The sequence below is a fragment of the Pteropus vampyrus genome, unplaced genomic scaffold, assembly GCF_000151845.1.
Source record: "Pteropus vampyrus isolate Shadow unplaced genomic scaffold, Pvam_2.0 Scaffold13, whole genome shotgun sequence".
Taxonomy (NCBI): Eukaryota; Metazoa; Chordata; class Mammalia; order Chiroptera; family Pteropodidae; genus Pteropus; species Pteropus vampyrus.
In genome coordinates this window covers 7,554,430-7,565,757 of record NW_011888794.1, presented here as the reverse complement: position 1 = coordinate 7,565,757, position 11,328 = coordinate 7,554,430, and the positions used below count along the sequence as shown (strand labels likewise).

General features: G+C 36.0%; 1 protein-coding gene across 1 annotated transcript in view; it reads right to left on the bottom strand.

Annotated features, from left to right (window-relative positions):
- The window catches only part of DIAPH3 (diaphanous related formin 3), a 445,967-nt gene that overhangs the window by 179,240 nt on the left and 255,399 nt on the right, over nucleotides 1-11,328 (bottom strand). The window contains exon 20 of the mRNA XM_011381028.2: nucleotides 7,417-7,656. Within this exon, the coding sequence (XP_011379330.1) occupies nucleotides 7,417-7,656 (240 nt within the window). The remainder of the gene's footprint in view (nucleotides 1-7,416; nucleotides 7,657-11,328) is intronic.

Here is an 11,328-nt window from a genome sequence, read left to right as displayed (position 1 = left end):
CCCAATATCGCAATGTTTTGATTACTGTAGCTCTACAGTAAATGTTGAAATCAGGTAATGTCAGTCTTCTGACTTTGTACTTCAGTATTGTGGTGGCTATTCTGGGTCTTTTACATAGCCATATAAACACTATAATCAGTTTGTTAATATCCACAAAATAACCTACTAGGATTTTGATTGGGATTGAATTGAATCTATAGATCAAGTTGGAAAGAACCGACATCTTAAAAAATATGAATATTCCATTCCATGAACATGGAATATATGTTTCTTTACTAAATCTTTGATTTATTTCAGAAAAGTTTTGTAGTTTTCCTCCTATGGTTCTTGTACGTATTTAGGTAAATATCTAAGTATTAAATTTTTTGGTGCTAACATAAATGATATTCTTTATTTCAAATCCCAATTGTTCATTCCTAGTATTAGGAAAGCAATCGATTCTTTTATGTCAACCTCTTATCCTGAAACTTTGCTGTAATTGATCTTTAGTTCCAGGAAGTGGCAGCAATCATTTCATTTATGAACAAAGTTTCGTTTATTCCTTCCCAATCTGTAAACTTTTAATTTCTTTTTCTTATCTTATCTTATCGCATCGGTTAGGACTTCCAGGACAATGTAGAACAGGAATGATGAGAGGAGAAATTCTTCCTTTGTTCCCAATCTTTGAGGAAAAACATTGGTTGATTTGTGGTTAAACATGATGCTATGGGTTTTGTAGGTATTCTTTATTATCTTGAGGAATTTCCTCACTATTCTGAGTTCCTTGAGAGTTTTTATCATGAATGGTTGTAGGATTTAATTGAATACCTTTACTTTATATATTGATATAATCGAATAATTTTTCTTCTTTAGCCTGTTGACGTGATAAATTTCATTGATTTTCAAATGCTGAACTAGCCATCCATACCTGGAATAAACCCCATTTAGTGATGGGCGGCAATACTTTTTATATATTGTTGGTTTTGACTTATAATATTTTGTTGAGGATTTTTACACCTATGTTTATGAGAGATACTGAGCTAAAATTTTCTTTTCTTGTAATGCCTTTGTTGGGTTTTGGTATGCAACCATTTAATCACCATACTCTTCCCCACCACCTATGAATAAATCTTCATGAATTACATTGGCTAAGTTCTACTGTAGAGATAACGTTACATGCTTTGCCTTTGATCCCAAAAATCTAGAAGCAGTGAGGCCCTTGATAAAGGACAGGTGAATTACAAACTTTCCAGAGTAACAGAAATGGAGTGTCTTATTTAAGTTTTGATTTTTCATTTATAAAATATACCAAAACAGGACACTAGACTAAGCCGGTGATGGCAGTTAAGATTTATCTTGGGCGCTACCTCTGGTGTGTAGTCAAGGTCACTGAGCAAGGTGTTCAGGTAGATTCTGAGGCTGCATGTTTCAGAGAAAGGAAGTTAGGTTAGCAGTGCTTGCCTCGAGAGCAGCAAAATGACAGCCCGCAAGCGGTGTATTTACTGATTGTGAGTAAAGCCAATCCAGTTTTTATAATTCTATTAAAAGAATAATTCTAATCTACAATGTTGAATAGCAACTGCAAAACCAAACAGAGGTAATCTGAACAAAATTTACCAAAAAAAACTACTTAGTAAAGCTAATCAAATATTTCTCAGAACACATCATACATTAAATGTGTTAATGAATGAGTCCAAAGGGGTTGAGAAATCTAAATAGTTTCACATTGCTTTGGATGTCAGTGTTTCAGTGATTTAATTGGCTGGATGTAAAATAAGAATGGCATTTGTTATCTGAAAGTCTTTGCCCAAAAACTGCTTTACTTTCAGAGGGTGCCAAAATTTATGGGTGTGATATTGCCAATCTGATGAAGAATAAAAATTCCTCTAAAATTCTGCTAAAACACTGAATGCAGATGGAACAATGGGTTTATCTGACAGAGGTCTTTCTTAAAAATAACTTCACAGAATAATGGAAAAGGTGGTATACGGGACTCAAAACTTCACACACCAAAAAGAGTCATAGTATTAACTTGTGTGACCGTGACAGGCAAAATACGAACTGCCTGTAACAAGTAGAGGTATTTGTCTCCTGCTTTTTATATTCACAGAAATATTACCTGTACAAGGTAGGGCCCTACAAAATAACTCAGGGCACTGGCTATCGACTTATTCCAGTTCTACTGCGTACCTGGAATTAATATCCTTTTCACTGCTCTCTTTCATTTTCAGAATAGTGCTTAGCTTGGCACAAAAGAGAAGCAGCAGTTTTTAGAAATATCTTCACCATTGATTTAAGGGAAGAGATAGAGTTGTTTCCTTTTTGTTTTTATCTTGGTTAGGTTTTGTTTTGTTTTGTTTCGTTTCGTTTTTATGTTTGTTGGCGGTTCCAGACCACCAAACATGGATTTTTCTATTCCGGGAAAAGTAAGGCAGAAGACAGGCAAAGTGATTCTCAGTTCAATCTGTGCATGAAAATCACCAGGAGGACCTTCTTTAAAAAAATGCCACTAATCAGGATCCACATCCATACAAGCTGAAGCAACGTGACGTGGGGCTGAGGCATGATGAGTATTTCTTAAAGGGTTCTCTCAGAATTGAGAATCAGTGTCCTACAAGAACAGTTGTTCACAATTTCAAGAAATCACTCACTAGAGTTGGTGGAGGCATTAAAGAAAAAGGAAGTCGAACGGTGTTCCTCAAAATCTTCCCCATCCCACCTTAGGTCAAATTATTCTAGTTTTGATTAGCCTGTACTTATAAAAGGAATATAAAGAAGATCGGATAATTTCATGCACTAGAAAAGAGAACTTAGACAAAAATCAGTCTCGCGTGCCACCCCCTCACCTTTTACACCCAACTCCCAACCCCCACAGCCCCATTTCTATGCGTCCTTTGATGGCTTCTCCTTTGGGATTAGTTATCACATGTTCCACTGTCACAGAGTATAGAAAACTCTCTACAAAGTGATGCTGTGGATAAATTTGTAGTGGACTCAACTGTTATTTGTTTCTGCAACTTCCCCACAAAATAACAGCACAAATACTGATAGAAATTAGTTATTACAGTTGGTAAACTCTTCTGAAATTTATATCTACTATCCCAATAGAGGGAAGTCAGTTTAATTTACCTAGAACAAAAGGCTACATTTTACAGCTATGTCATTCAGTTGTATTGATTGAGATGATCTGTTATTCAGAAATCCCACATCTCATTAGACATTAGTAAACATTAACTAGACTAATGTTACAGCCATGGCATGTAGATTGATGATATCTGCTTTTTATATTTCCAAGTTAAAATCATCTCATATATTTTCACATGGTGTTAAACCTTAATGGTTAGAGCAACTCATTCTTCTGCTAGATCCACTTGAGGAAAAAAATATCTTGGTAGTACTATCAACAGTTTTCTAAGAGAACTGACTTCAACATTAACCATCTAATAGATTTTTCTAGGTAGGCCTTTTGGTTAGGCAAACACCTATCATTTGCTGCAGGAATTTCTAAGGATATAGATTTGCATTTAATCAATAAAGTCCAGGAAAAAAAAAATCTCAAAGTACCTAGTATCTAGTTTTTTTATCTAAAGTCTAGTCATATCTTTGGAGGGCTCTTATGAATGAGTAGTCCATCCATCCTCCTATATACAGGTCTAAGTTTTATCCTTTTAAAAAGCCAAGCTAGCAGAAAGCAAGGTACTGACTCCATTTTCCTTAAACTAGAAGTAGCATTAAAGATCATATTTGTATCTTACTAGAAGGATTCTCTTGGAGCATCGGGCTCTACATGGCCCTCAATACATATTTGTAGGCCGCAAGGAGGGGGCAAGGAGAGGAGGCAGACAGTTGTAACGCATTTTTTCATGTGTTATTTATAAGAACACTGTTCCACTTCACGTTTTTCCTTTGTACCAACACACAAAATTTCTTATGAAGTTCAGCTTTGGCTAACCAGAGAAACCACTATGTTTAGTTCATGAAAAGTTATATGACCATGTTTCCACTTCATTTTTACCACCAGAAAGCCTCGAACCTATGCATCTACTTTCATTTTTATTTACGTGTTAACATAGATTCAATTTGTTTTCCTTATATCTCATATTTTACTTTTATACTTATTTATCATAAGCCATATCAAATCTTTGGGATAAAAGTAGATAAACGCTTTTCTCTCTAAACTCTGCGTTATCGCAGCTAGCCACCTCAATTACAAATGTATACAAAGATAAAATTTAGCTCCTAAAATTAAAATATAATGTATATGAAATTCGAAAATCATGTAATTACTCTCAACAACGCAGTTAATAATTTAATGTGAATTTTCATGCACTTTTCATACTTGAGATAAATGTAAAAGGACATTTAAAAGTAAAGATTTTGGATACAGCATATTAAATGTCACAGGATTACCCAGCTTGTTTAACAGATTAAAATATAACCCTGTCTTTCTACTGTCAAACAAATATGGAATTTCTCGTGTGGGGGTTTATGATCAAACCAAGTGCTTTATACTCAGTGTGAAAATTCAATCACAATTGTCAAAGATCAAGCTGCTGCTTCTGATAACAAACATGATGAGATATCATCTTGTTCAATATATGCTTTCAACTTGACATGTAGGCTAATAAAAAATATGAAATTCTAGTATTTATTTTGTTTTTTACACAACAGAAGGCTCCTAAGAGAGATGATCAAAATATCTAGTCTCGTTGCCTGAAAATACAGTCAGTTCTATTATCTGGAGACAGATTAACTGGTTTGCAGATTAACTATAGTAAAATAACAGCAAGCCTTGCATTTGTAAAAGATTTTAAAATTACTATGCATCGGTGACTATCTCAGTATGAGAGGATGTCTACTTTCAACTGCATAATAACTAAGAGACACAACACTGTGTCTATTGCATTGTCATTCATTCCACAGCTATTTACTGAATATTTACTTTGCACTATGTACTGTATTAGGCTATTCCGCCTCATTAATCAGACCTAATCTCTTGTCAACAGCTCTTTTTCGAGGAAGGAAAAAGGGAGGGCATGTGGTCAACTCTTTGTGAGTCCACTGTTGTTCCGAGATGCAAAACTAAAGAGCGACAGACGTGGCATCATGAAACAAACTCCAGGTGATTGAAGGTGGGGACTAACTTCTCCCCGACCTTGCTCCTCATCCTGTTTCTCTTCCTTTGCATCCATTGTCAGAGAAAGCCTGAACCTGGCAGTCTAGCTTCTCTTTTGGTTCTTCAGCCTCTAAGTTCTTAATCGCCACCCCCCGACAATGCCCTAGACGTCCTTTAAATTTGCACACTTTCCTCCGTCCCTTCTCCCATTCTATCTCAAACCCCTTTGCTTTTGCCATTCCATTAGCTCAGATCTCCATCGCTTCAAAGCACAGCAACTGTTACGTAGTAGACATTCAAATATTTGCTAAATAACTGAATAAGGCACATCGATGATACGTTTTTATAAGAAACTGAGGTTAACGAGGGGAAAAAGACACCAGAAACAGCCTGAACTCATTCTCTCTGGAGCAATTATTTCAAAGTTGTCAGTAGCTTGTGGATATCTTTAACCCTCCCCCTTTTTCCTTCATCTCCAACACCGTCTTCTTTATCTACCTTCTCGGCTCAGTTTCCTGTCACTCTCCTAGGTCACGTGCATATGTTGGCCAATCAGAGTCTCTCTGCCCACTGTCACCCTCTCACCCAGCGCCGAATTAATTTTATTGAAATTTTAATTAATTTAAATTTAAATAGCCACATGTGGCTAATGGTGACGGTACTAGACAGTGCAGCTTACTTTTCTCCATACTGCTGTTAGAATTATCTTCCTAAAAGACATCTGATAACATCGCTCGCCTTACAGAAATAACATGTCTCCATAAAACCTTCACCATAAGGCGTGACATTTGAGGCTTTTCACGATCTAGACCAATTTACTATCTCATTTCCATTTTCTCCACTCCTCTCCGTCTAGGCTCCAACTGCATTGGATCAACTCAGTGTACTCACACATGCCATGATGTAACCTTTTACACACACTGTTGATTCTTGCTTAGAATGCCTTTTTCTCTCAGGGAACATCCACTCACTCTTCCAGCTCCAGCTCAAATTCCTGCTCCTTTCTGAATACGTAACTGCCCTTGCTTGCAGAGCGAGTCTCTCTAACTCTGCTGCTGTAATTTTTTGTATACAGCTCCATGAAAACATTTAATCCCGTGTAATGGTTTACATGTGAAAAAAATACGTTTCCATGTGTGCTAGGTAAATGTTAATCACGAACATTAAATGAGATGATCAGGTTAAACATTTGGCACAGGAGTAAGAAAGTATAAATGTGCAAAATCTTCAGGACATGTGTTATGAATTACACCACCCACACTAGGGACCTTAACTAAATATAGAAGGCTAAGAAAACAAGGAGAGGAAAACATGGAGATGGAGATGGGAGAGAGAAAAGCTCACGAGGCATTGCTACCAATGAGAGGCTTAGGTCAGGGAAACAGCGAAAGGAAAAGTCATGAAAGTACCAAGCGATTAACTGTTCGGTAAACCCACAGCTAAAGGGGAACTAGCTTCTCACCTTCCCTTCCCAACTGGCAAGAGCAATAATCGAATTCCTCAGTCAGGGAGAGTAGCTGTTACCAGGTCAAGAACAAGAGAAAGCTTTTCTTGTGATGTGTAACTGAGAAGAAATTGTTGTAAGCAGATCAATAAAGCACTATTATGGCCCATTTCTTAGAAAAGTGCTCTGTTATACAAAACATTGAATATATTTGCTGAAAGGAGATATAACGTGTGGAAAAACCCAGCAGAAAAAGAATCTCTGAACTTACTCAATTTTTATATCCTCTAAAATTATATTAAGATAGAAACATTTCAAAATCATCAATGACGTCTCAGATGTGTTTATTCCTAATACAATAATTTTCCTTTATATAAAGCAAGCTCACTCTTCTCTCCCTATAGTCTACTTGCCAAAAAAAGAAAGCAAAGAAATATTTAAATACTTAAAGATAAAAATTTTAGCGGCAATCCTAAGCAGTTCTTAATATACATACATATATATACCATCAGATGCAGGTACCTGAGTCAAATGACTATTGGGTTTAAATAATATTTTGAAGTTCCATTCCATTAGTTTGGGAAAGCGTGATTTTCTGACACAATTTTGTTATTAAACAAAATCCTTCGGTTGAATTTGCAGATCAGAGAAAAATAATATTTGGATTTAGTCCAGAGGTTGAGTAAATTAGCTTTGTTCACTCTGGGTTTGGGTTCATGGTTCATTTTAGTTTAAGTTCTTGATAATGAGCACATCAAAATTTAAACAACAACAACAACAACAACATATATTTAAATAATGTAATCAGGGCCGACCTTTTAAGAGTAAGTGTGCAGGCAAATATGTGTTTCAAAAAAAAAAAAAAAAAACAACTCACTTTACAGAGAGAGCTAAGGTTAAATCCGAAGCTTTGAGCATTGCGGGACCCGGCATTCATGTAGTTTCCCATTAGCAATACAAGTTCTAGCAACTTGCTGAAGCTCTTGCTCTTCTTTATCTCTTCGCAGGCAGTGCTGACAGCCATGATGTCAGGTTTGATGTTGTTCACCTGCTCTTCAAACTGAAGCTTAAACAGAATAGCACTGAGCCGTGGCCGCAGTCTCTTCACATTGCTCATCTGATTGAAAAGAAAATAGCAGATTTCCTTTAAAATGCATGGTATACTTTAGTACTGTAGGACTGCAAGTAATCTTGGATGATTTATTGGTATGACAGTGCCGAAGAAGCAATATGTCCCCTAAAACTGATAGCAGGAAGACAGAAAAGCTCTGCTTGTTTTTCTGAGGGGTCCAGAGTCATCCTTCAAAAAAGAAAAAACATTAACAACTTAGGTGCTCGATGGAAAGAAAGCTTTAATTAAGTGATAAAGTTTAATTAAATAATAACGTACATATATATTTGTTTAAAAATCTAAATTTTAAAAAGGTAACAGAGGCCACAAATAACACAGAGGCCACAAATAACAAAGCATGCATATCACTAACTTTTGTTCAATATTGAAATATACTGGGTCACGACTAAAACATATTCAGAAAGGTGTAAAGAGAGGTTGCTTTCTTCATTTGCTGTCCTCAGCTGTACTGCCGACAAACAATAGGTGTTAGATAGAGGGAGAGTAAATAGGTCCCAATTTGTACTAAATTGACTTTCTTCGGAGACACAGGAAAGTAGAATGGCTCCTGACACACACTAAATTAGCAGATTTGGAGTTGGGAAACAGCAGGAGACGAGAAGAGGTACAAAGCCACAGGTCTGTCACATGCGCCACGTGAACCCTGTTTGGGACTCGAAGTTCCCCTGTTGAGAAGACAGAGGGTTAAAAGTGCCAAAAAGATCAAAAGGCCTAGAGGGTGAGCAAGTTCTTGCCTTAAACTCACTCTCCCATGTTCTAGCAACACATGTGAGGAGAAGACACACTTACCTGGAGGCTGGAAACATACTGCACTTAAGCTACATACGAATTCCTTGACCAAATGTATTAGGAATTTGAGACTTAAAACAGATTTATGGGGCGGTAATAGCATAACTGTTAAATGTCAACAACTATTATAAACATCAAAAGCAGTCTGAGGCAAGATCAGGAAAAAAAATCAGCCGCAGAACACGATAAGATTAAAATAAGAAATAGTTTTGTCAGTCACAGACCCAAAAGGATTTCTGAAAGGGAGGAAGAATCCTATCTGCTAAATATGTAATGACTGTTCTTCAAAATAAAATATGCCATACAAAAGCCTGAATTAGATCCAATAGAATACAGGCACTGCCTTAATAAAGTAACGATATAACCCGGCATACTTGCCTAACAAGAACTGAGCAATAAAGAGCTAGCTCTCAGGAGATACCCTGGGAGAATATCTTCAGATGGACCCAATCCTTACGTCGACTGCAAAGTTTCTTAGCAAGTAACACAAATATCTAATTTACATCTAGTATTCTCCCCAGGCACTTGACATGTAAAATGTTTACATGTACACAGCCAAGATTCTAAGAACTCAACCAATATCGGTAATAAAGGACTCTACAAAGTCTGTTAAGGCATGTCTTAAAATTTCTTGACTTAAAGGAATATCCCCAATGTAGGGACACTGTTTTTTGTTTTTTTGTTTTTTTTTTCTCCTAGAAAAGTATAAAAACTGTAAGCTCAAAAAGGATATTTTTTAAAGTAAAAAGAAACATATTAATAGTTTTATAGAATAAATTTGATATAAAATTTCAGAAAGACAAAGTGAGGCCTTATTGCAATACCAGGTCTTCATGGGCATGAATACTCCATTTGGACACCGTCTGTCTAGCACGCAAAGTAGAATTTAGTGATTACTTCCCATAATGTCACTTTATGTGTTTTAAAATGCTCCCAAATGGACTCGCTTTCCTGGAATTTTTATCCTTAAACATTGCAAATGGTAGATATTTATATTACATTGCACCAATTCTGTTTTATGCCCTATTACATTTAATATATCCTTTAGAATAATAAGATGGTCAAAAGGACACTCACATGAGCACAGGCTTATGGCCATTTCCAAAGTCTACGACGAGCCTGTGGTATCTGTTTTCAGTCTGTGCCCTTCCTCATGATTACTAAATCGGTTATTTAGCAATTTGCAATAAACAGGAGAAGGAATTCCCCAGAACTCATGCAAAAATTAGTATTACAAAATATATTAATTTGAACATACATTAGTGTACTACTTTGTGCACAAAGAGAAAAATAGGCTGCTTAAATGGCTGAATGATACCACCCCCAAATATGTTAAAGCTTTCCTGCTGACAAGCTAACCATATGCAGCCAGTATCAAGTAATTAATTTTCCTAGAAAAATATAACCTAGATTTGTATGAGTAATGAGTCTACCTGGCACTAGGGACAGGTATCTTGACAAGATAAAGTCTGTGATGTAATGCAGAACAAAGTGCTATGCGTTTATGAAAAACCCTGACAAAGCAAAGTCAGTAAAGGTACTAAATAACCAGTCTTTGACCAATACCTTTTTAAATTAGATGTCCTTTTCATATTGTTCTTTCTTCCAAATTTAGAAAAGTTAGTATTTTAGCTGATATGAAATAAATGTATTTTAGTGAATGAAATTACTGAGCTAGAAAGAAACACGAGAGATTACCTGGAACTAGTTCCTGTCTTTAAGTCCACTATTTAGCCTACTCTGACCCCCTAGGCCAAACGGTTGCCCTTTTATTAAAAGAGAAAAAAAGAAAAGAAAAAAGAAAAGAAAGAAAAAAATCTTAATGAAAGCTAATGTTTGAAGATCTAAATCTTGTGATCTATGATGATAATAGAGGGGTCCTTTTTCTTATTAATCAAATCAAAGTTTATTTTTTCAGATGAGATCAAAGAAAAAAGGTTTAAAAAATGAGAAAATATTTTTTAAAACCCCTGAAGAAAGTTTCCTCATCACTTCACATATTCTATCAACACTGGGGATTTGCATTATGTTTGTTTGCTAAGGAATCCAGAACTATCTTGACTGACAAAGACAGCTGAATGCAAAAATGAAGAGATACAGTGTGCAAATAATACTCAAAGGTAACACAAAGTCAAAAAGAAAAAGAAAGGATGGTTATAGTAAAAGTAACTTTAAGATAATTAATAACTAGAATGTTAGAGGAAATTAGAATTTCATTTTTACAGAGATCTCTTTTAAAGCTACTATTGCAGAATCTTAGCAATGTAAACCCTCAGCCCCCCAAATCTGACAATCATGAGTTATAATCTGAAAATCAATCTAAAGGCATAAAAAAGGAAAAATATTTGATTTCACTACTATTTTTTGAGAGCAGCAAGCAGTATTCCTGAGATCTTGCCCACCACCGTGATGACACATGCCAGAATGAAGTAACCTAAAAAACAGTGACTAGTGAAAATCTAACAACAAGCAAAATCCAGTGCCCTGAGGGCGGTTTTTATTTCAAAATTGTTTGTTGGCAACATACTGGATGCCCACTCAGAGCCGTGAGGGCCACAGATGTCCCGTCCCAGTGGCTGCCCTGAGCACTCACTTCACCTGATTCTCTCCATCTATCCGTAGAAAAAGTCCCTAAGGAGCTGTAATCTCTTATGAGCTCATTACAGTTATGTTTCTCACATATAATTTTAATTTCATCCATTATTCTATGGGGGAAAAAACAACCAATTTGGCATTTTTATACCAACCATGTTCTCTTTATGCAGTTTCTTTTACAAAAAGGAGATTTTTCAGGAGCCAACTTATTCAAAACTTGTTGGGTTTTTCCCCCTCCTTCCTGCCTAGAAACGTATGTAGCTTCACCTCAAA